Source organism: Ambystoma mexicanum, chromosome 2p (assembly GCF_040938575.1).
Source record: "Ambystoma mexicanum isolate Mex_15411 chromosome 2p, UKY_AmexF1_1, whole genome shotgun sequence".
Lineage (NCBI taxonomy): Eukaryota > Metazoa > Chordata > Amphibia > Caudata > Ambystomatidae > Ambystoma > Ambystoma mexicanum.
Genome location: NC_090923.1, coordinates 1153503082 through 1153529792, shown reverse-complemented (window position 1 = coordinate 1153529792; position 26711 = coordinate 1153503082). Strand labels below are relative to the sequence as shown.

Here is a 26711-nt window from a genome sequence, read left to right as displayed (position 1 = left end):
ACTGGGACGGCCTGTTCCTGTATGCGTTCCCTCCATTGCCTTTGCTACTGCGACTCGTCAACCAGCTCAAGAGGTCCCGGTGCAGGATGATCCTCGTCGCAACCGGCGTGGTCGAGGCAGATCTGGTTCCCGGACCTTCTGGACTTGTCAGCGTCCCCTCCAGTCAAGCTGTCAACGGACACAGATCTTCTCTCCAGAGAAGGAGGCGCCATCCTTCATCACGACCCGGAGTCGCTGAACTTGCAGGCCTGGCTCCTGCAGCACTGGAGTTTGGAGGGTACGATATCCCGGCGGACTGCAAAGAGGTTCTTGCAAAGGCCAGGGCGTCCTCAACTCTCAAGTGCTACGGACACAAGTGGAAGAAGTTGTCTGTCTGGTGCCGTGCACAGAAGATTAACCCTCTACGGATTACGGCCCCTCAGGTGCTGCCGTATCTACGGTCGCTGGCCAAAGCTGGACTAGCTCATGCTTCCATCAAGATGCATCTGGCGGCGATCTCCCGATACACCAGAACCACGGGACGGTCATCCTTGTGGTCTCATCGCCTGTTGAAGGAATTTATGAAGGGACTGTTCCGATCTTTCCCGCCGTTGAGGGCCCCAGCCCCGGCGTGGGAGCTCAACGTGGTGGTGACGAGGCTCATGGGGGCGCCATTCGAGCCTATGCATTCGGCACCGTTGAAGTACCTGTCGTGGAAAACGGCGTTTCTTGTGGCCATCACCTCCGCACGACGAGTGGGAGAGATCCAGGGCCTATCCTGCAAGCCTCCATACTTGACTTTTCACGACACGAGGGTGGTGCTGCGGACGCACCCCTCCTTTATGCCCAAGGTGCCGTTGGACTTCCATCTCAACGAGCCCTTGCTGTTACCAGTATTCTTCCCGTCTTCGTCGCCGGCGAGAGGACTTTGCACTTGCTGGATGTAGCTAGAGCGCTGAAGTTCTACGTGGACCGCACAAAGAGTTTTCGGAAGACGTCACAGCTGTTTGTGAACTTTGGACCTGTGAACCAAAGGAAGGCCCTTTCGAAGGCTTCCATTTCCAGATGGCTCTCCGGCTGCATCACAAACCGACCGTTGCCCGGCCATCTGAGAGCCCATTCGACCAGAGCGATCGCTGCTACCACGGCGTTCTTGTCTGGTGTGCCTCTGCTGGATATATGCAGGGCTGCTACCTGGAGGTCGACACACACCTTCACAAGATTCTACTGCGTCGACCGGGATTCCAGGGAGGAGTCCAGAGTCGGCCAAGCAGTGCTGCGCAACCTGTTCGCCTGAAGGTGGGCCTGGTGAGGAGGTAAGAGTTGCTTAATGTTGAGCCTTTGCCACCTCCCGTGGTTGTGCATGTGTGTACTGCTATGTATTCTTATATTCATGAGCATGTGAATCCATGCCAGACCCCATGCTGGAGAAGGAACAAGTTACTTACCTGTAACTGTTGTTCTCCAGCATGGGTCTGGCATGGATTCACATGCGAACCCTCCCTCCTTCCCCTCTGCGGCTCTTCACTTGGTCATAGTGCCACTTTACGTGCTACCAAATCTGAGGATGGCTGCCAGGGGAGAGGCTTACGGAGAGGGCAGTCATTGGCTGGGGGCAGTATGGCCCAGAGATCAGTGATTGGTTACTACTAAGAAAGACAGATCAGAAACGAAACTGATTTTTTCTTTACCTAGGATTCCCAGCCTGATGACGGGGAATGTTCATGAGCATGTGAATCCATGCCAGACCCATGGTGGATAACAACAGTTACAGGTAAGTAACTTGTTCCATCACCGTATTGTAGTGCTTCTGAAGTCAACCTATCAATATGTTTTTGTGGATTTCACCAAAGCCTTTGATACTGTCACATCCTCGACTTGGGTCCAAATTGGCTAATTGATCCCACTCTGTTGTATTAACTGATCTCTCTTTACTCTAAATCATCGGTAGTGGTGTGAGTGAATTATTCAGGTGAACTTACAAATGATATAACCATGGCTATTGGTCTTAAACAAGGATGTGCCCTTGCCCCTTTGCTTTGACCATTGAATTTGCACAAAACTTCCCTCCCTATTTTGACCGAGTCCCGGTTCCTTTATTAGGGTGTGCAGACGATATCATTCTACTTGACGAAACTCCCATTGGATTACAGCGGTCATTGGATTCACTAGCAATATATGCTGTGGCCAACTCTGTTAAAATGAGTAGCTCAAATATCAAAATCAAGAATTCTAAAAAAAAAAAAGAAGAAATGTGTTTGGACCCTCAATGTCTCCCCTCAAGATTGTTGATAGCTACATATACTTGGGTGCCCCGATCACTAATAAACAGACGTTGAATTTCTATGGTGATATTGTGAAACCAAAAATATGGAAAAAGTGGTTGGTATGAAGATGGTTTATCAATAATGGGGGCGGATATAATATGAGGGACTAGTCTCCATTTACTGCACTAGTAGTCTACTAGGGATTCTTTATGCCTTGGCAGTCCTTCATGAGCCTATGCTAAGGTGGGTAGACAAATTTGAGGGTCAAATTCTGCGCTCGATCCTCCACTTGCCCTCCCTGGTACAGGTGGAGGCATTAAGCTGTGAGCTTGGTGTCCCCTCTATTCGCTCCTTGTGGCTCCTTCAACGCTCAAAACTCTTCTTGGATATGTATATGTCCCCCCACACCCCCAGTGTGAATAACATTCTTTGTTATCTTGCAAGATTTTACTGACGGCTGGCACTAACCAATTTTGAAAGCAACGGCTATTAATCACTTCTACAATATTGATGTTGAGCTCGATGAATTAAGTCTCGATGCCTAATTTCTGTAATATTTTAAAGAAGAAAGTTGGGGATTTTGATTTTATATCTAACATTTCCTATTTAAACAACAAGGGAATCTATGAAACCTACAGCACCCAGAGATTTCGCCGCAATCACCTTCCAAATTATTGGACTGTACTGTGCTCGTATAATCGTAGATTCATTACATACTTGCATTTTAACATTATTCTGTCCAGAGAACATACTGGGCGATGGATCAAATTGGCACACCAAAGATAGGATCTGCCGTCTCTGTGGAATTGAGCTTGAAACTGCCTGACATTTACTTAATTCATGCTCCCTTCTCATAAATTTCAGAAGCTACAGTGGGCTTGTTTCCGATATTAGATCTATTGAAAGTGAACAATTTTGGAGTATGGTGTTTGGGGCTGAAACTATAGTTTTTTCCGGAGCGGCATATCATGAGTGGAAAGAAGCTTTGCATGCCATTTCCTCTTCCACTTTCCTCTCCAAATGTTCTAATTGCATATGTTAATTTTAACCCATTGAAGTCAGTAGCAAAAGTCTAATTAATGAGTATTTTTAAATGGTTATGTTTTTGGAATGATGTTTGAATTTTATTTTGTAATTTAATGTGCAAAAGGTTTGTATTAACTTCATGCACTAATAAAAAATAAAAAAAATACATTTCTGGAGTGAGCGTCTATGGGCATGCCTTCACCCTCCTTAAAGTATGAGAGTTACATAACTAGCTTTAAACTGTGTTCTACAAAGTAATGTCTGTTACAAGGTGTATACGTGTAACTGGGTTGGTTTATTAAGTTATTTCTGTAACAGAGTGTCACTGCATGGCTGACAGGGTCTACTACCCTTGAATTACTGATTGTATTCTAAAAGTATTTATAACCTGGTTTTACTCCCCAAGAATAGCTGACTGCCATTCTGAATGTGTTGTAAGTTTGACTCACCTTGACTGCTTACTGTAATCTAAATAACTTTATACTTTGAGTTGTAACCCATAAGTATTAAGTTGTTTTTTTATAATTTATTTTTTTATTTTTTATTTTATTGGTTTATTCAAACCTTTAAAATACAAAACATACAGGCTTCACACATCTGGCCTCATTCATGCATTTCACAGTATCCAAGTGAATCAAAAGTGCTTTTTTTTTCCTTTTGCTATTAAAGTCACAATACATCAATGCTGTTAAATGTCAGCATTTTTTCTATGTCCTTCAAGAAGTTAGTCAGGGCAAAGATCAGCTTCATGTCGACCCCTTCATACATCTTCTGCCACCAGTCCTCTGCACACAAGGACGGCTGTTTCCAAAGCACAGGTCCTAAGTGGGTAGATCTGCATGGTTGCAGTTTTTGGCAAAACAAGATAAGGCGTTTTAAGGTCTCAACTTCACTATTACAAAAGCTACATGTCGGGCTCAAAGCACAAAATTTAGTCCAAACTCGAAGTCACTCTTTTGTCCGAAAGACATTGAGGCGGAAATACATGTAGAGTCGTCTTGAGTTTTGGTCGGGGAAGCACTCTATGTAGCGTTGTAGTTTGTTAAAGCCATTTGCCTCGCATGGAGCGTTTCTTCATAAGTCTGTTGTGTTTATATAAGATGTTCTAGTATTTACTTCCCCAAGGTTTATCTTGGCCTACTGGTATTTAAATGAACCATTTATTTTTACAATACATAGTGTTTCAGTGTTTCTTTGGACCATATGTATACTACAATTTCTTTGTACCAAGCTGTAGCCCTCTCTCCCTCCTAAGATATGCCTTGCTGCTCTGTCTACACTACCAAATGTTATCAGGTGGTACAGCCTTATCCTATGAGTTTTGTACTGCCTCAGATATGGTTTTATGAAGCCCTTAGTTGGACTTCGGAAAAATTGTCCTAACACATTGCTAATCAGTTATGTTGGCTCTCTAGTCAAGAAAGCTAGCTAGCCACAAGTTCCGACATTAGCGTAGCCCCAGATCTTTTCCAGACCTAGCAACACCCATGTGTGTTATGTATTTCTTTGCTCCAGGGTGTCGTGAGAAACCAAAGGGTGTCTCGCCTACTAGCCCCCGAGGATCTCTCTCGCTCTCGCTCTCTCTCGCTCGCTCGCTCTCTCTCTTTCTCTCTCTCTCTCTCTCAGGTGGCCAGGGCAGTGCCATCGCCTTTGGATCCAGACCCTGGGGATGGACCAGTGCGGGAGGATCACCTGGGTGAGGGGTCTTCTGGGATTGGGGGTGAGGCAACCAATGGTGAAACAGGGTATTCCCCCCCTTTCCCGTACCGATGCCCAATCCTATTTTAGAAGATTCTCCCAACTCTCCAGCGTCCTCCCCCTGCCCCCCCCCTTTCTGCACAAACACTGGGCCGAGGAAGAGGGCGACTGAGAGTAAAGAGGCTATCCCTTACATATCTCATTGGACATGTCCCGCTAATCGGGTCAGGCAAAGTCCAGATACTTGACTTTAATCACATACATCTGATACCCATTAGCTCTCCCCACACGGATAAAAGGCGGAACATAGAGACACACACTGAGCAACGGTGGAACACGAGAAGGAGCAGATCTTCAGGGGTGAAGGCGAACCCACTGGAGCAGACGATTGATCAAGGGACGAGAGAAAAGGTAGGGAAACCCAGAAGATCCCTGCAGGAGGTCGTTGCCTCCAAAGAGCTGTGAAAGATACGCGGACAGGGCCAAATCCCAGACAAGAAGACTGCATTGTTTCAAGGACACCAGCGACCCTCCCGGGTAAACGACCGAGTTGGCGAGGCCAAGCCTGTGGTATTAACCTTGACTGGTGAATTAAAGCCGCAAAGACAAGAAAGGAAGGCACACAGCCGGTGAGTTGGCGAACAATATGAAAGGCCGGTGTGTGTTAAGGAAAGATTGATGTTGCAACAGTATATCTCATAATTGAAGGCTGTGTGCATGCTGATGAGATGAAAAAGAAGGCAGACTTGTGGTGAACTTTAAATTACTGATGACGGTGAGGCCAGTGATAGAGTAGCTCACTCAAAAGTCTCAGCGAAATATGTGATATCTTGTTATAAAGCAGCAAAGTGAACAAATCCTGAAATGCGCAATGGTCAAGATTAACCCAGGCGAAAGGGGAAGTTAAAAGGTGATTACTTTAAGATAAAGATTTCTATGAACATTTATGCGTATGGTGCTGAACTACCAAGGCCAAGAGACACTGGAGCAAATAACACAACAGTTTGAGCTGATGTGAAAGTCAAAGTGGTCCTGCAGAGGTTTATGGAAAAGCCTTGCACATTTGAAAGTCTTCGACAACAGTGAAAGGTCCAAGCCCGACTGAGGGAGACCTGGAACATGAAATAAGTTAGGGGAAGGGAACCCCTAACAAATGTGAATAAAGCTTCGGAAGGGATCCCCTGCAAGTGCTGTGATTGCGAGGTCGGAGCCTGGATGAGGGAGACCTGTGTGAACTATTAAAGCTTTGAGATGTCTGAGCCCAACGGAGGGAGACCCACGTGAACTTTTTGTTGAACTATGAAATAACTTTTTGTGAACTGGAATAAGTGACTTTAAGGCCAAGCGGGCCTCGACCCATGTTTTGAACTGCCTTGTTTTTGAGAACCTGAGCCAGAGTGTGTAATCCTGTTTAGGGGAGCCGCCCAACTCTGTGCTGTCCAACGTGGGGAGAAGAGCCGACTCGGCCATCTTGATACTATGCTATAACACTGATTTTCCTTTGCATACATATTCCCCTTTGCACACTTTTTGTATAAGAGATAGGGCAGGCATTAGGTTTGGTTAGTATAGGCCATTTTGATTTGACAATGACTGACTAGGACTGTGGTTTCCTTATTTGATGGTTGAGACTACTCCCATCATAGCTATAAGGCAAAGCAGGAGTTTTTCCAAACCCCGATAATTGAATAAAGGTTTTGAAATGTCTACCTCTTGTGTCAATGTCATACTTGTTATACCATGCTTCCCTTACAGTGCGGCAAAAATAGCTGAGGGTGGCCTGTAAATGGTGCTATCTGTGTTTACTCACTCTTGAAGGAACCAACAGAATTCCTGCCCTTTTTTTTGGGCTCCCTGTTTTTCACATTTCCCTATTCCCGAATGTTGATGTTGCAGACATTATTGCATTTCCTTGTATGTGTTCTGTGGTATTCTGCACTTCACTGACCTACTTGTACATCCTTCAGAACTGCCTCCAGCTTATTGAAACCATTGAAGACACAGGAACCATCATGCGGGAAATCCGGGACTTGGAGGAGCAGGTAATTAATGCTTTTGTGTCACTGTTAACTGTTCATATCCCAAGCCCCACATGCCAGGGCAGAACTCTATCTCGACAAGGTGTCCTCCTTCCACTGGCCTGTAAGCAACAAGTTGACAGGCTAAAGATCAAATGCCATATACCAGCTGCAAAGAGTGGTCAGAGGACCTTGACCTGGCAATGTTACATCCAGCCAGTAAAAAAGGATGGGTAAGCTCTCATAGATAATCCTGCATTTAAGAGTCCCAAGAAACACTATTTTGCTAAGCTAACCTCAAGCCTTGGAGAGTCAGGCCAAGCTTGGTGGGGATGAGCCAATCCTGGAAAGGTATACATACCTTTCTCAAGCTAGAGGTAGTGTGGCTACTCTCGCCTTCTAATGTATCTCCTGTGGCAAGCATTGGAGGCAGAGGGAGGAAGAAGGCATTACATTGGCAAGATGGCGCTAACACCACTGTCTGTTGTTGTGGTGCTATAGGGGGCTAGAACACATAGGGCAGTAACAGAATGAAAGAGGAAAGGGGTCTGTTTCTGGGAAAGGAACCTGGTTTGTTTAAGATCCCTGTGGAGCAAGCAAGAGTTAGCTGTGTGTTAGCTTATCATGTCCACAGGACAGCCTATAGAAATAATTGGTGGTTAGGTCTTTAGGTTCACGATCACACTGTACTGCTGTAGGATTGTGCTTTAAAAAAATCATCTGCACTCTGTTCTTGCATTATATGGTGCCAACAGTGGGATGATGCCAGCATATCAGTGTTAATTAAGAGTTTAGAAAAACATTGTTTTGTAAACCACAGTTACGGTTACAAACCATTTAATTCTGTGCTGGGTACTGTGGCTTACCACTTGTTTTTAGTGGCCTTTCTTGTAAAATAAGGCAGCATAAAGGTGTTCTTCTCAGTTTAACAATAGACTTGAGGTTTCACACACTGCGAGTTTTCAGAGTGGTCAAATCATTGCTTACTTTATATAACCATTTCTCCACCATTGAATCTATCACATGTTCACATGATGTAACCTCTTGCTAGGAAAGATGTGTCTTTTGTCAAATTTCCCTCCATATTCTTTGGACCCTCAAACTTTTTACTTTTGTTTTTGAACCCGCCCTTACTTTTTACAGGGAAGTGAAACCTTGAGCTTCAATCCCCTGGCCTTTTGCTCATTTTTATTATGTGGAACCTGATCAGTCCGTCCGACTTCAGTACTTGGAATCTGTTACCCTTTTGTCTTTTTATCTTTTTGGCAACCTTTTGACAGTGCACAAAACATCTTAAAATACAGTGCAATGGGGATACCTTTGTATCGCACTAGTCTTTTCACTTGAGATTTTTGGTTACTTTTATATGTGCCAAGTCAAGATGAGTCAAACCTAAGGTTATACATTCAGGATAGTAAAATATTATTCTTGGGGAATAAGACAAGGTTAGATATACCTTTATAATCCAATCAGTATTTCAAGGGTAGTTGACCCTGTCAGTCATGCAGTTACTCTCAGTTATGAAATATAATAAACCAAACCTGTTACAAGTATACACCTTGTAACATTACATTTTAGAGCTCAATTCAGAGCTATTAAAACCACTCGTATACTTTCTGAACGGGCCTTAAGCTACTCTATGATAAGTATGAACACACTATTTTAGAATGCACTAAGCAAATCAGGGAAAGCAAAACCCTAAGTGCGCACCAGAAGAGTGCCGGAAGTGTTTTGGCTGTCACGCTCGTGGTTTATTTTCTGAGCCCCCCTGTATGCATAAGAAGAAGCTTTGTTGCCTCACTGCACGGCGAAACCCGCTCCGACGTGCTACAACTGCTTCTATTTGCCCGCCTACTGTGTTGCCTGCTTCCGCCTGATCCTGCCCATCCGCCCGGCCACCTGCTCCCAGCATCCTTACTTGAGTCTGGTGCACGCGCACCAGAAGTGTGCCAGAAGTGTTTTGGCCGTCACGCTCGTGGTTTATTTTCTGGACCCACTGTATGTGTAAGAAGAAGCTTTGTTGCCTGCACGGCGAAACCCATTCCGACGTGCTACAAGTAAATATTATAGTCTTTAGACTAATCTTGGACTTTTTCTGGACTCTTACATTTTCTATGGACTTTACATATTGTCCTTGCTTCCTTTTGTAACTACATTCCTTCTTTCTTTAGCTGCTTCTATTTGCCCGCCTACTGTGTTGCCTGCTTCTGTCCCAGCAGCCTAGTTTGAGTCCGGTGCACGCGCACCAGCGTGCATGCACCAGAAGTGTGCCGGAAGTGTTTTGATTGTTTGACTGTTCGGGTGGCAGGCTGGCGGTAAGCGGCTACGGAGAATTGAGATACCTTATACATTTTGCTAGTAGGCACAGTTAACAAGGGCTGTCCGGTAACGGTTAACTCTATTTGAGCATGGTCAACGGGCTTCGTAGTGGCAGAAAGCTGTTTGATAACCCGAAAACAGAAGAGTCAACGTCTCAGCCCATGGCCAAGGCAATAATTCAAGTTGACTTGACCGCGTCGCAATTGTGTACACCCAATGTTGATACTGATGCTGCACTTTCCCTCAATGATAAATAAATGTCGAATATTCCTCCACTTTCAGGCATTACTAATAGTGCCATAGCTCAGAATGTTGTTCCTGTAATGGTCCACAAAGCTGAATTTGAGTTACCCGTGCCGGTAACCTTTACCTTACATGAACTAAATGACATAGATGTAACTGAGAATGTGGCGATTACAAAAGAAAATAATAATGTACCTCCGAATAATTCCAGTGCCTGTCATGTTTCTGAGGAAGTATTCAACAATCCTATATCTGACATATCCATGCTAGCGCCAGCCTTTGAAGTTGAACTAGGAAGGAGAATAAGACTTTCCCTGGATCCCTCTACACCGACCTCAGTGAGAAGGAGAGGGATTGAAAACATTTTTCTCTTTAACAAAACTCGAGATGAAAGCCCGGGTCATGTTGTTGAAAAGTTAGACAGAGCTTTGAGGGCCGTTCAAGTGCCAGCTCCCCAACTCTGAAAACAAAAGCCGTTATGGGGATAGACTCGGATGACCATATCCCTGAGAGGGGGCATGGTTCAAATAGCTTCACTGATGAAAATCCCCATGTGGGCTTCACGCTTTCCCCAGAGGAAATTTTTGGTATTGGTATGAATGATATGTCGTCTTTCCAGTGATGACGCACATTTTTTATCTGTCGGATAGAGGCCACGAAAGCACACACTGGGAAATGCGGACAATGAACATGGCATTGGATGATATTCAGGGAAAATTGAACAAACTTGATGGTATGTTTTTTGCGTATGACTCGATGCTTGGACTTTCTGCTGCCTTCAGAAACAATTGTCTCAGGAGTCTAGACAAACGCAAACAGATTACCTACCAGCAATGACAATTGCTACCAAGTCATATGCTGAGGTTGCAACATGTGTAGTTCCTGAGTTTTTACCTCGTAGCAAAAATGAAGATGGTGGTATAGTGCAAGTAGTAGGAAGCAATGTTGAAAAAATTAATTCTATGGAGAATGAGCTAAGAACTTTACCGGCTTTTTTTGAGATCTCTCCAGGCCCGTCACAGCTTGATTCAGATATGGCAACATTCAATGAGGATCCCAACAGCCCATCTGCCTTGACTGACCTGTTAGACCTACAGGAAAAGGCTGTCGTCATACCCCAAGTACATGATGCCATAGATGAAACAACGGAAGTACAGGAATCTGCAGGTTCCCATTTATCACAAAGAGAAAAACATTTGGTACAAAGAGCGCTAAAAAGACAAGCATATAGAAAAAAACTGCAAGTAGATCAAATGAAAAAAGCTAAAAAAGAAGCAGCTAAAAGGAGCAAAAGCCCCTGTACACAACTAGATGCTTCTGTTAATATCTCGAATGACGATGATTTAACAGTCCTTAATGAGCTGGATAATTAATTTAAATCTCTGCTGGACATAACAGAAGAAGTGAAATCTGTTATTGCAGCAACTAGAGATCTCATTCAGATGGCTCCATTTTTTTTTTTTAAATCACAATAAAAATAGTGGCTCTAATAGTGATCAATATACAAAGGCCCGTTCTGAAGTATTTTTGTGTGATCTACCTATTAATGAAACAGTGGTCTGTTTGGGAAAAAAATAAACAAATTGACCTATTGCAATACTATTCAATAACCTGTACGAAATAATTTTGCAGTTCTCTGACTAGGAGGAGTGAACCTTCCAATAGCCATAATACTGGTGATGAGGTACAAAGTAGACAAAAACCAAATCAGAATCCTGTAATAACCCAATCAGGTTTTGCTAACTTGATTGCTGATAAAAAAAGACTCTGAAAGACAAAGAATCAGATCAACCATTGATGGCACCTGTGATGGTTGCTCAGAACGGAGTTCCGGCCAAATCTGCGGTGCTAGGCAAGGAAGGTTTGCAGTCTGTGTCAAAAGTGACTGTTCAAAATCTGGATGCTACATGTGATGGAAGTTCCACACCCCGGTCAGATGTTGGCCCTAATGCTCTCTCTCCAACTTAGTTGATTTGGATAAGGAAACAAACTCAAATGTGATTGGGTCCAACAAACTAGATAGCACTGCAGAGAATGCGACCTCGGAACACATGTCCAGCAAGCTCCTGAACTCGCAACCTCCTATAATAAGGGGCTGGGTGAGTGATCCCAAGATAAACAGGAAGGTTCCAATAAATAGAGCCTTGATTTTAAAAACTTTTCAAACCATCCCACTGTTAAGAACATTATCAGAGGATATCGATTGGATAACGCTGGACAGGAATATAAACAATAGGATGATGTGCCACTTTCAATCCTATATTGTGACCAAATTCATATGGGAGCAGAGATCTAATCTTTCACATATAGGATTAACTATTCAAATATTTAACTCAATAGATGATGCAAAGACATTTGTACACACCCAACCAATACTAGACGAACCGATGGCGGCTCAACCCAAGGAAGGTCTGCCAAAGGATCTTGATGGGGAAACATTAAAAAAAACTAACAGCCTTTGTATCTGCAATAAAAGAACTTTCTTGGCTTGAGCCACTAATGAACACTTCAACTTCCCAAATAAAATAGTACAGCCGAAAGCGTAGCGAAAATTATTTGTAGATTATTTAGTGGAACTCCTGTGGCTATAGGAACTTAAAAAATTGGTTTAGCCTACTTCGAATAAATGAGAAACCTGATTTAATTTTACTTCAGGAAACGATGCTGACGTCTGATATCTCCTTGGAAGGATATGATGTCTATACACAAGTTGCCGGGAATGGCAGTATAGGCAGACCCTCGGGTGGTCTGGCGATTTTAGTTAACAACGCTTTGAGAGCATATAAGGTACTGATTTCTAACCATGGTAATATACTGGTAATAGAGCAATATTTTCATGAATTTCAGACAACTGTATTTGTTATTTGTATATATTGGAATCGTATCAACTACCCCAAGGCCATATGTTTGCATGTTTGGAACATATGATGGAAGTAGCCTTGATTAGGAATGTGGAAATCAAAATTATCATAGGGGGAGATTTCAATTCGAATTGCAGAAACTCAGACATGGGCAACCTCGAGAGCAATGGCGCTTAGGCCTCTCTCTCGGATGTAAATGGGAGGGTGTGGGCCCATTTCTTTCTCAATTGGGATATACAGATGGTGGGCACAGAAGACCCAGTTAGAATATACATGGCATAGAAGAAATGCAAGGTCTTATATAAGACTATTTTTTGCTTCCTCTTGGATATACTCTGATTGCTCACCAGTTGTTATTGTGAACCCGCTGTTTGCAGATCATATGATCTTTAAATTGTTGCTGAAGTTGCCTCATTTAAAATTCCAACAAGATAGCAATTTGGCATTGATTGAATTTGACAGTCATAAATTATCAGTCAGATGGAACAATCATCTTTGTTACAAGTTGAACTTGGCAATTAGTTCTGACAAGGGCCTGTTACTATACCGTGTTAACGCAGATATGCACCTGAACAATATAGAGAACAGGAATGTTAACATCAAATACCATCTTCAAAAACTTACTAATAAAACCTTGGCTTTACCCCAAGCTGTACCTCATAGTCATGTGTTTAATATGGCGATTGCAAAAGGGAAATCTAACAAAAATAAACAGCTAAGACAATTAAAGAAAACAGCATTAAAGAAAACTGAATTCATGGAAACTAGCTATTATGAGCAAAAAAAACGAATTTGCCAATGTGATAAAAATGAAAAACTTAAAAATTGACTTACATGAGGCAGATAATCGGAAAATGATTCAGAATCTTGTAAAAAAAAATGTTAGACAGGTGTGGTCTTCCCTACAGGCAATAACTGGTAAATCACATGAATGTATACAAGCTTCTATTCCAGCGAAAACCTGGACTCTCTTCTTGCAAAAAAAGTATTCAATTCCGATAGAGCATAGGATGCCTCGAACCTGGGAATATGCATGTGCCATACCAGAGATCTGTCCTTGGTCATATGAGGATATATTATGGGCGTTCTAAAAGCTAACATTTTCTAAATCGGCAGGCCGGAATAGGATACCACCATGTGCCTTGAAATCCCAGGAACTATGGGCCATGATTTTTAAAATAAAGTTTGATATTATCTTTCAAACAAAAACTATTCCGATATTTTGGCACTCTGCAACAATCATTCCTATTTTTTTTTAAAAAAAGGTGATCCCGGAAATCCTGACCATTTTAGGCCATTAGCGCTAACAGATGCTGTTTCTAAGGTATTTTCCCTGTTAATATTGGACGAATTACAGCGATATATTCAGCAACACAAGTTACACAACCTATCGTCAAAATACCAGGTAGGTTCCGCAAGGGCATGGGATGCCCTTTGAACGCCACTATTTTAGCCCACATTCTGCACCAAACCAAGCGGACAAATTGCAGCCCATTGTATATGGCCACACTCGACATGACGGCCGCATTTGATACAGTCATTAGGGAATATCTATGGGCAAAAATGCTAGACTTAGACTAGAGTTAGAATCAACAAAGAAGGAACTCTCACTGACCCAGTTTCAACTAATATAGGTGTAAAGCAGGGCTGCAATTTGGCAGCAGTGCTGTTTAATCTCTATATGTCTGATATTGATAAGTTATGGAATGCTCCTGATATTTATCCTGTGAGGCTCCGAGATCTAAGATTGAATTGGCTTGCTTTTGCTGACGACGTTATCCTATTTGACAGGACCCCTTTCGGCTTACAAAATAAATTAAAATTATTCGCGACATTTGCATCCAGGTTCAATCTTAGGGCTAATCCTGCCAAATCTTTTATTTTAACTTTTGCAAATAGAAAACTAAAAATGACAAGATTCACATGGTCAGTTGATGACATCCTGATTGAGCGAGTGCACACAATACGCTACTTGGGCTATACACTCACTGATATCAACTCAAAATATATGTGGAAAGAATCGTTAAATAAAAAAATAAAAATGTTAGGTATGCAAATGAAGCTCATACTGCGGCTGTACTGTAACTTCTCACTGCTTCCTGTGATACAATTCTATCTCTTAAAAGTTGAGCCCTTGATGTTGTATGGTTTGGATATGTGCATTATAGATATCGACAACATGTTGGACTCCCTACAAGGAACTTTGTGGAAACAGACATTGGGTTTGGCGTTGTCCATCCCCAACTCAATTATTTGTTATGAGTGAGGGCTCCTCCCGCTGTTAGCAAAATGGCATTGGAGGTTGGTGAGCAATCACATGAAAATCATTCATCCGCCTAAGAACTCACTATAGGAGGGGCTAAAAGAAATGCTCAGTGCAGCCGAGTTACCTTCAATTGTAACCTACACTAAGAATAAACAGCATAGTGTGCCCAGCTGATATAACTGTACAAAATCTGGGGACATACCAACTATTAAACGCAAGTTTCAGGACTTCTATTGGTGCATGTTAACTGATAAAAATGCAGGATATAAAACATACAAGGAATAGCCTAAATTTACGAGAAAACGCAGGGAGAGACCACCGTACATTGATAAATTCCCCTGTAAAAAAAGCCTGCATGTTATACTTGCGATTCAAGTTGAATCAATATCAAACCAATGAACGTCTACAATATTGGACGAAGGGTGAGACCAAGATTGATGGTCTTTGTCATTTTGGTTTGAATAATGGAGAGGTCGAAATTTTAAAACATTTGACCGTGTATTGCTCTTATTATGAAAACTGACGTGCGACTACACTTGGAGAGTTTGTCAACCAATACACCCCTATCCAGAGAAACCCTATGGGAGACGTGTGTGGTAGGGAATAGCCAAGAACTAGTGTTGGGATTGTGCAATTTATTGCAGACTATTGCTGAGGATCTTTAGGAAAGAATCAATTGGGACTAAAATAAAACTGACAATAATTAGTAAACTTGTAAAACCTGGAACTATGGTTGAAATTGATGCACTACGGGTTGAATTGCCCTATTACATGTGAGATGTGTCCCATATAAATGAATGGGCCGGCACCATTTATGGATTGAATTAATATATAATGAATATGTAGATGCCCAATTGTTTACTCGTATGTTTTATGTCCTTATGCACCATATAATGTCTTTTATATGTTTTTATGTATATTATATATTCATGTGTTTTTTGGATTATTTATATCAAAGAAGAGTTGATGATGGAGATGTCAATTAACTGTAGAATAGAACCTTACAACTCTTTAGAGTGTTGAACAGATGACGTATGAACTATTCATGATCTAATGTCTTATGTTTTATCCGATTAATGTTTTTATATGTTGAGTTGTGTCTCTCTACCAAATATTTTATCAAACCGATATGCAAGGAATGTTAAATCCTTGGATAATGGTAAAATCTGTACTGACTGTAACTGTATGGCATTTTATCCAGACTACCTGTAATGTATAGATTTCTTTGTAAAGCTTTGTTTTCATAGACCAAATACAATTAAAAAAAAATGTAAAACCATATTACACTTTAAGAAAGACGCAATGTATTTCAAGATAAGTAATTGACCCTATGACTATTTTGGAAATGCTCAAAGCAGTTTCAGGGGAGGCACAACCCAGTGTTACAAGTTTAGAAGAGCAGCAGCAATTCAAGGCGAGTAAGACCTGTATACATTCAAGAGGGACTCCAAGCAACTCAAAGACAAGTATTAACTTCAAGATGTTTTAGATCTGTATAAAGCAGACCAGGGAAAGCAACACCCAGTGATGAATTTTAAGAATGACAAAAGGTTATTCAAGGCAGGTAAACCATATTGGTAAGCTTTTACACTCATTCAGTTAAGCAATGATAAAACAGTACCACAGCTTATTACTTTTTAGTAGGGGGGAAACACAATTCAAAGTTAGTAAAGCAAGATGTATATACACTTATTAGAGGGGCAGAATGCAACTCAATGGTAAGCATAAACCTAGTGACATTTTGTAACTAATTTATTCACAGAGATGCAATTGCCACACTAATCCTTTCAGCAGGTAAGTACTTTTATAGTAGTTATACCTTTCAAGGCAGAATCCTTTTCTTATCCAGTCATTCCCTAGTCTATTGCATGAGTTCTTTCAGAGGGAGAAAGGGGACCCTAGTGGTCTAGGTGCCAGCTGTAGTCCGGTGCAGATAGGGTTCAGTTGCAGGAAAGTCAAACAAGTAAACATTCACTTTCAGAGTTAAAGTGTTCAGAGACTTCACAGAATGCTCCCTGTAGGTGTTCAAGTATTAGGCCTCGGTAAGTAGTATGGGCAAACTCCCAACCACACGAATCACCCACTCAGCTTCACAGGATGCGCACCAGACTTAAGCTAAGTGTTACCCAAGCCCACAAAGTACCTTAGGAGAAAAGAAAAGCTTCTGTGTGGATGCCTTCAGGATGTAGAAGCACAGGACCCGGTTACTGGAATCTTGGTCTGGAGACGAAAGAATTGGACACTGGATCGGAACTTGCAGCAGCAGTCATCCGGGGAGGCTTCCAGCAAAGGTTTCTTCATGGATTCTCGTGGCTCTGTGGATTTGGTGCCTTTTAACAGCAGCCAGATGAAGGACAACTATCGCCAGTCGGATTCTCGTCACTCTCTCGGTCCTGCACTCTGGTGAGTGGACTTTACGGATTTAGATCGTTTTTTTTTTGTTTTTGTTTTTTTGTTATTGATAATTGAATAAATCAACATTTCAATGTCAAAATCATCTGATAAAACAGCTAGTACAGTTACTTTCTAAAAAGAAAAACATGTAATATTCAAACAATTGCTTTACAACGACAAAGATCATATATTACAATTAATTTGCCATAATAAGGAGTAAGATGTTCAATTTAAAATTGAGTTAAAATCAAATTCATCTGTCAGAATCGTAGCAGATTAACCTTAACAGTACACTCGACCCCTATCATCAATGGAGAGCCGTTCTAATCAAAGTAATGTTTTTAAATGCAATTAAATTTAGTTACAGCTGTTTGTTTCATTAGCATACACTCTACATGGATGATAATAAAACCTTGTTTGTTGGTAGTTACAATAATATGAGCGCTAACAAACACAACATGTAAATGGTACTACATCGGGGCCAATGATGCATCCTCTGAGTTTGTCTGGGGATTAATCATTTTTAAATATTCCAATTTCAGGTAATGATGTTGTTTCCTCGAATATAACAATTAGATAATTCATGGTAGCTATTCTAAGGCTAGTATTTGATGTGCCCAGAAGTAACTGCCATGAAGTGTTGGCATCAGTGTTTTTAAGATAAGCAAGGTGATAAAAAGGTATTTAGCTCTTTGTGGTATTAGAGCTAAACACTGAGTCATTAAATGCCGCAAGGTCTCTATGTTCTTTTAAGTTGCAGAAGCGACAAAAGTTGTTTTCTTTTGCAATGATAGAGCGTCTGGCCAAGATATCTCTAGTAGGCATACATTTAAACGTAAACGCAGTATAAATGACCTATACAATGGTGAAGGTGTTTAAGGAGGTATGGTTCCACAGTGCATAGTTGTTTATCCCCAAATGGGTTATTTTAAAGTCTTTGTACTGATTGCAAAGTCTATGAGTTTCTATCCAGTCGGCCAAGTAAAGTTTAGTTTTGACCCTATTAGGGTCTGAGATCAGAACTTCAATGGTTTTGTCAGCAGCAACAAGAATCTGAAAAACTAACTCTCTCTGTTCTACAGGGAATTTATAGTCAGATAAGAGCATATAGTTTACAAAGTGTTTCTAATAGTGTGGCGGATTTAGAAGCTAAAAGGCATTTTCTGAAGAGTGCGCACAGGCGCCACTGATACATGCCATTCAAGGAAGTTAATCCCAGCTCATATCTAATCCATGCGCTAGGTATGCATGATAGCAATCTTAAGACTTGTCTCCAATATTTACCTTCTATTTTGGTGAAGAATACATTTCATTGTTTCTCGAGCCTCTAGCCTGTAAAGCAGTATGGGTGCAGTTTTTTTAGGGTAATAAATGATTGCTGCTTTCAGTGAAAATTTACCATATTTGAATAAAATGATTTTGGTTTGTGAAATAGACGTAGTATGTTTGGTTTCCAGAGTCATCAAATGTGATTTATTGTGCAGATGACTATCGATGCTCATGCCTAGATAGGTATAGTGAGTCACTACTTCTATCGCAGTGTTATGTAAGGTCCACATGGGTCTACTCCAGATCGAGCGTCTACTCACGCATGACAAGATCTTCGTTTTTTGTAGATTTATTGTAAGCTTGTTGGAATCTATGTAACATGATAACGCATATAACTAATTTTGAAGTCCAAATGGTGTCTTAGATATTCGTACTAAATCATCTGCATATAATAACGCAGACACATCTTCAGAGACAAGTTTTGGTGCGTCAGTAATGATGTTACAGAAAGCATATTTGATGTCTTGGATGAAATAATTAAAAATGGCGCAGGCAAGTATACAGCCTTGTTTAAGACCCCTAGTAGTCGAAATGGGGGCTGATAGTGTAATCCTTCGGTTGTCAATCTGATCTGAATTGATGTTTCTGAGTGAAGTGCACCTATAATATCAATCAAGGTGGAAGGACAATTTGGTTTGTGTAGTTTCATTAGTTTGTTTAGTAAAATATGCCTAGATACCGAATCAAAGTAGATTGATTGTTTGGTCATTGCAGCATGCGCTGTAATGGCATTAAGAGTTGTGAGATTTATTGCCGTCCCCAGGCCCGCAACAAACCCGGTCTGGTTTCGGTCTATTTTTTGCAAAGATGTCCATTCGTTGAATTGGTGAAGGACCAGGCACTCAGAGATCTTCCCCAGCGCGTCAAGTAGGGCTATTGGTCGATAGTTGATGGCCTGGGAGCAATCTCCCTTTTTAAAAATGGGTACGATGACCGATTGTTTCCATGACTGTGATATAGAGCGGTTTTTGATAACTTCAATTATCAACTAGCACCAACCTCGGAATGAGGCCCCTAGTGTCTTAACCGACCCTGACGTTTGTGTCTTTGATCTTAAAAGTTGTGTAGGCTGTGTCTAGTTTAGCCCTGTCCTGAGGTGATCCAACAATCATGAGCTCGGTCTTGCTTCCATTGAGGCACAGCCAGTTTGTCTTCATCCAGGCCTCAATTGAGTTGTAAATGCAAGCAAGCTTATTGTTGTCTGCAGTGTGACAGCCGCTTAGCTCAATAACTAGTTGCGTGTCATCGGCAAAGTTTGTGATAAAGACTCCTAAGTTGGCTAATAGGGTACATAGACATCGCAGGTAGAGATTAAACAAAAGGGATGATAAACTTTCCGGGCGCTGAGAAGGGGTCACCCCAGTGGATCTTGGCGCTCCTATCTTCTAGGAAGGAAGTTACCCAATCTATAGCTTCCTGAGAGCAGTTGCCTGATTTGTCGAAGGCCTCACAGTGTGTTTGGTGTTTGGTGTTCAAGCAAATCAAATGCTCTCCATGGACTTTGACTGGGTTGCCCCTTTGTGCTCCCCTATTAATTTCTCTTTCCTATACTTGGTTGAACTACTGTTCCCAAGTAGTAAAGAGGGATGTTCATCCCCTTTAAATTATACATTAGTGAGCCAGCACACCCCACCTTATGTGGAGTGCTGGGAGGATGCAATGTATCCCCTTTCTTACTTACCTGGTGACATTTTGTTACAATTGTATGTTTCCTTGAATGGCTGGTGGCAGTGTAACTACCTTTATGACATTTTAGTCTTCATTACTCGCAGGCTTTTAATTCAGCCTCGGTAATGCACAGAAGGGCCACTATTTTGCTAATATGGTGGGCTCCTTCTTTTTTCGCCATTTCTTGTGTGCTCACTGTTTCTGAGGTCTTCCCCTGCCATTCTAGGTGGGAACAACCTCAGTGGCTGATTTGTCTTCGGTGGGAATCCTGTGGATTGCCTGCCCAGGCTCCGGAGTGTCTGAGAAGCCAGAAAGCGAGGTAGGAGCCTGAAACTCTGCAGCCCTTTATCTTTTACCTTGCCTGAAAGGAGCAAACTCCCTGATTGGACAGCCAGATCACCCCTTGCTTTAAAATGCAGGGAGAGAACGCAGACATTGTGCTGTAGTTCCTGATAAAAACTCCTAACTTGGAAGCTGCTGAGAAGTCAACCACTGGAGCTGAAACTGAAGAGGAAGATGGAGAGAAGAGAGCTGTAACGATGTTTAGCGACCAGACAGCCTGCTGTGTAACCCTGAACCTGCTGTAACCCTTCCTTCCAATCGACCTAGGGGTCCTGAATACGACGACCCTGACCGAGAGCATGATGAGATAGACTAGACTCAAGAAGACCTGCATTTCGAGCCATCCCACGTCATGCTGTGACCTTGTGGCAATCGAACCATCAGTATCAGAATAGTAGCAATCTTGAAACAAAACAGGGAACAACATAATTTTTCATGCAATAGCAAAAAAAAGCGACACTACAGATCCAGCATTATTTAGCACATTGTTTGAAGACATGAGGAATTCAAATCAATGTGAACCAAAAACTCTTTAAAATGGAAGTTTAGTTGGAAATGTAAAGAATTTAAATGTTGCAAATGAGGAAATGGACCAATTAACTTCCTGAAGACTCACTCACAACCTGAGCGGGAAACGCATGTCGAGGTTTGGCACTCCGATTTCAAAAATTAAATAGAACATTTGGTATCCACATAAATTCACAAAACTGTGAAAAACTTCAAGCTACAAAATCACAAAAACCCCAACAAGGGGCTTGGCATCAGGATCATAAATTCAAAGATCTGCATTAAAATCACAAACTTGCAAGAAGAAACAACTTGAACTTATTCAACCCAAATAAAAAGGGCCTCAAGTGACAAGCTCTGAGAATCTATACTGAAAACAGGGGTTTGACAATAAGTCATCTGAACCATCAGAAGACTTAGAATCTATTGAAACACACAAACAATAGGGGTTTGACAATAAGACCTCTAACTCGTCAGGAGACTTTCTACCAAAAAACATTCTATCACAAGTGATATTATCCATGAATTTAAACTAACAAAAATAGACAGCTAGTGAAATTGAACTATACTGTCAGACATTGTTTTCTTGTTTATGCTGTAACAATTTATTTATGTTTTGAACATTAAAACCAATACCTTTTTGGGACAACATATTTTGAATTCACCATTGAGAAAGAGCGCGACTTTGGGAATATTATAATTAGATTTTTTAACATACCCCAGGTCAGCCTCTGAGGCAACCCCAAGCTGTTGCACTTTCTGTTGTAACCAATGTAGCATCTATAATTTGCTACCTAGGAGGGCGCCTTTGCTGTTAATAGGCTGAATCTATTCTTACACTGGGGCTGCAATACCTCAATATCCTGGGACCTCGAGCCATTGTGCGGTGCACAGTCTTCCAAATTCTGAATCTTGCAGAAACTTTGGTGGCATCCTACTGGACCTCCCGAGACATGATTTGAATCCCAGAAGTCCCCTCACCAGAGTGCTGGACCGAGTGAGTGATGAGAATCTGACTGGCAGTCTTCTGCTGGCTCCTAAAATGGTGCCAAAACAGAGAAACTTTTGCCTGGCGCCTTCCCTGTTGATCCCTGCTGCAAAATCCCTTCCAGTGTCCTGTCTTCAGTCTTCATGACAAGGAATTAATCGACCAGGTTTTTGGCCGCAGATCCTGAAGACGTCCTGCTGCAAACTCCTTCTGTGCTGAGGTACTGTGTTGGCTTGAGTATTACTTACATTAAACCTTGGGTGATTCCTGTGTAGCTTTTGGGGTGATTCATGTGATTTAGGAGTCCCCTCCAGTTCACCCAGGCCCACTGCTGGAATCCCTCTAGGGTCTCTTCTTTGAAATCCCTGGATCCTAACTACAAAGTTATGATATGATAGGTTATTTATAACGTGCTTAATACCCAGAGGTTTCTAAGCGTTGACCCAGGGATCGAACATGTTGCTCCATGTCGTCTTGCTTCCAAGGTGAGCACGTTGCCCCTGAGCTATCCTCCCGAGACAAACTACTTACTTGTTTTGAACTACTTGTTTTGAAGAGACTTCCTCAGGAACTCTGACTTTCCCTGCAACTGAACCCTATCTCAACCTGCCTACAGCGGGGACCTAGAACGCTAAGGTCCCTCTTCTACCCCTGAGAGAGCTCATGCAATAGTCTAGGGAAGGATTCTGTCTTCAAAAGTATAACTTGTGTTAAAAAGTTACTTTCTTAGGAAAGAGTTGGTTGGTAACTGCCCCTCTGAAATATGAGCAGTTCCAAAAGCTCTTTCTTACTTTGAATGTGTTTTGCCCTTCTTAAAAGTATATATAAGATTATTTTACTCCCCTGTGAATTGGGTCCCCCTCTTCCCAAAAGTAATGCTGTTGGCTTCACCTAACAATTTCTTTCAGAATTTAAGTGTATAGGTTTACCAACTGGGTCTTACTTCCCCTAACTTGCTGTATAGCCTTTTAGAATACGTCTGCCTTGGGTTCTACTTAACTTGAATAGCTCTGTGCAATTCTTAACAAGTGTATTGGGGGTTTTACTAACCTTCTCCAGCATGGGGTCTGGCATGGATTCACATGCTCATGAATATTCCCCGTCGTCCGGCTGGGAATCCTCGGTAAAGAAACAATCAGTTTGTTTCGTTTCTGAACTCTTTCTACTAGTAACCAATCACTGGTCTCTGGGTCATACTGCCCCAGCCAATGACTGCCCTCTACCTAAGCCCCCTCCTCTGGCAGCCATCTTCAGATTTTTACCACACGTTCAAGTGTTGGCAGTTCCCGTGCTATAGCTCTCAAGCTTTTACTGCGTTTTGCGATTTTTCCTACCCCGCGTGGACATGGCCCAGACAATGGAAACACGACACCCGGATCCAAGCTGTTCAGGAGCTGCCCTCGATGCGGATTGCAAAATGTCTTCAAGGAGGACGAACATTCTAGATGCCTCTACTGCCTTCACAAAGACAAAACGCACATGGAGAAGGACTGTGTTTTGTAAGAACATGTCGGAGCAGACTATGAAGGATCGGCGTATCCGCCTCACCAACTGGCTGGAAGGGAAGAGCCCAGCGGTAGGTGAGAAGAAGAAGAAGAAGTCGGAGCAGTCTTCTAAGACCTTTGAGGGCGTTCCGGCGACGGGGGCCCAACAAAAGCCAAAGCACCGGGAGTGCCGATCGGTCGGGCACCTCGGTTGCCAGGCAGGGCGCACTTTCACCGACGCCATCAACCACGAGCCAACGCTCTGGCTGGGGGAAAAGGAAACCGGAGAACCCGGGTAACCTTCGGCAGAAGTCCTGGTCGATCCCGACGGAGACAGCCGAGGGAGAGCGAGGCGGTGACCCTCCCCCCCAAGGTGAAGGCCTCAAGCACATCCAAAGTCATGAAGGCCTTCATTCACCCGTCTAAGGCCTCTATCGAGGGAGTCGTGGCGGCTCTGGCAAAGCCTGTGGAGGCGAACTCGGGGCCCAGAGTTTCCCTGCCACCGCGGAGGGAATCCTCTTTTCAGCCCATCGATAAGACCCCCGTGAAAACCCCAGTGGAAAAAGAGGGGGGGTGGGGGCGGTGGCTATCACAGAGACAGATGCAGCCTCTGAAGAGGAGCTGGCTGGAGTCACGAAGATCCTGAACAAGAAGTTTGAAGTCGTCTGGTCCCACGGGAGGGATCCCGACGAGACGGACGAAGAAAGCGACGATGGTGCCGACGAGGAGCCCGTGGAGGTGGAGAATTCCACTCCCCAACCGTGATGGCGATCCAGGCCTTGTGTACGAAGATAAGGACAAGGTTGCCCTTACCCCCAACGGACGATCCAGCGGAGCAGGGACCATCGGGAAGCCCTCCAAGCAAGCGCAGGAGAATTCAACCCCCCCGCCCTTCCAGCCTTCCAGCCTTCACGCCTTTGCAGCCTTCGTCTTCTTCCCCTGACCCGAGGGATGACACGGGAACAGAGACGGCCATGACGGGGACGGATGACGACTGTGGTGACGACGGGATGGGCCTTCCATCACCACCTCCTCGGGCCTCCCCGCCCAACGAAATTGGCTCCTTCCACGCTATGATCGCCAGGGCAGCCGAGCTCTTCCAGCTCTGCCCCGAAGAACAGAAGAAGGAAGGTTTCCTCCATCAACGGCGTGAGGCCAAAAGGAAGACGGTCCCCTCGGTTCCATTGCTTGACGACATCTGGGACGAGGGGCTGTCGCTCCTGAAGAACTCGTCCACGACTCTTGCCAAGAGACCGGTACAAGAAGAAGTACCGGGTCCCGGATTCCGCCCCCACTGTGCCTTAGTGCGAGGCCGACCCCGGATTCGGTCATCTCGGCGGCGGCCAAGAAGAAAGCAGCGGGGGCGACGGCTTCAACTTCGACCTCCCCGCCGGACGGCTAGGGGAAGAAACTGGACGCTATGGGACGACGGGTCATCTCGTCGGCGGCAACGACGATTAAAGCGGCCAACGCCCTTGCGATTGTGGCCCGCTACGACAAGGAGCTGTGGTTCAAGATCGCTCCCCTGCTGGACTTCCTCCTGGACGACAAGTGGGCTGAGGCCCTGGAGATCCTACAGGAAGGCGAGGTGGCGTCGGACCACGCCATAACGGTGGCCACGGACATTGCTGACACCTGCTTCCGCCAGATGGGCAACAGTGTTTGCCTTCGCCGGTGTGGTTGGCTCAAGGCACCCGATTTCCGCCAGGACGTGCAGACCAGAGTACTGGACATGCCTTTCGACAGGAACAACCTGTTTGGCAAGACAGTGGACGAGTCACTGCAGGCCATCAAGGCCGACACGGAGCCGGCTCGGGCCTTAGGGGTTTTGCAGCAACGACGGCCGCCCTTTCGGAACTCCGGAGGCAAGCAAGGTTCCTCCAAAGGATTCGGCAGCAGCTCCTCAACGTACCGCCAGGCGGCCCACTCCTCGTCGCAGGAGGCCTACAGAGGACGCGGCAAGTCAGGAGGATCTCGTCGCCAAGGCAGCAAGGCCGCTGCCAAGCAGGACTGAACCGGCCGTAGCGTCGGGTCCCCACCTGAGCACCCCGGTGGGAGGCCGGCTGGCGAAGTTCGTCAGCGTGTGGGAGTCCATCTCCACCGACCGATGGGTGCTGGATGCCCTGGCCCGCGGGCACACTCTAGAGTTTCTAACAAAGTGCCCCCGCATCCCACCTTGTGGCCAGAAAGGAAAACCACGTCCCTCAAGGGCGATGCTGAAGAAAGGAGCCATCGAGCTCGTCCCAAAGAGGCTCCGAGGCTCTGGGGCTCCGGAGTGTACTCGCAATACTTCCTCGTAGGAAAGAAGACCGGCGGCTGGCGACCCATCCTGGACCTTCGTCGTTTAAACAAATATGTCAAGTCCCAAAAGTTCCGGATGGTCACCCTTCAGCACGTGCTGGGACAGCTGGAGGAAGAAGACTTCCTATCGTTGCTGGACTTGGAGGATGCCTGCTTTCACATCCCTATTCTAAAAGGACATCGAAAGTTCCTCAGATTCGTAGTCCAAGGGCGACACTATCAGTTCAAGGCCCTCCCCTTCGGATTGAAGTCGGCGCCCAGGGTATTCAATATAGCACCAGTGGCGTCGCGGCTACGACTGCAGGGGATCCACGTTTACCCCTATCTGGACGACTGGCTCATTCAAGCAAAGACCAGAGAACTCGCCGTCGTGCACACAGCGAATACCGTCCAACTGCTCACGGATCTGGGATTTTCCATCAACTTTGCAAAATCCCACTTGGTTCCGTCGCAAATCGCCTTGTTCCTGGGAGCCAGGCTCGACACAGTGGCGCGAGTGGCCTCCCCGTCGGAGGAAAGGACGAAGGCCATCCTGGGCAAGGTGCAGCGGCTGTCGACCATGGACGTGGCCAGCGTGAGGTCCATCGAGTCCCTTCTCGGCATGATGTCCTTGTGCATCTACCTCGTGCGCCTGTGCCGGCTGCGGATGCGTCCACTGCAAGAGTTCCTTGACGCCCGTTGGATGCAAGTGGCGGCCAGCTTCGAAGGCAGGATCTCGCTCAACAAGACCTTCCGCCAAGCGATCCGGTGGTGGAGCACCCGCGCGCATCTGGCGGCGGGTATGGACTTCCAGACCCCCGGCACATCAGGAGACGGTGATGACGGATGCCTCCCTGGAGGGATGGGGAGCACACACCGGAGATCTCCACGCAAGAGGCCTTTGGCTACCGGAGAAGAGGTCACTCCACATCAACGTCCTGGAGCTCCGAGACGTGTTCTGGGTCCTCAGGTAGTTCCTTCCGTCCCTCAAGGGCAAGGTGGTGAGGATCTTCACCGACAACACCACCACAATGTTCTACAT

General features: G+C 44.2%; 1 protein-coding gene across 3 annotated transcripts in view; it reads left to right on the top strand.

Annotated features, from left to right (window-relative positions):
• Positions 1–26711, top strand: part of CCDC22 (coiled-coil domain containing 22) — a 942388-nt gene that overhangs the window by 794788 nt on the left and 120889 nt on the right. For all 3 annotated transcript variants that reach the window (XM_069645264.1, XM_069645266.1, XM_069645265.1), the window contains one exon: positions 6938–7012. In XM_069645264.1, the coding sequence (XP_069501365.1) occupies positions 6938–7012 (75 nt within the window). The remainder of the gene's footprint in view (positions 1–6937; positions 7013–26711) is intronic.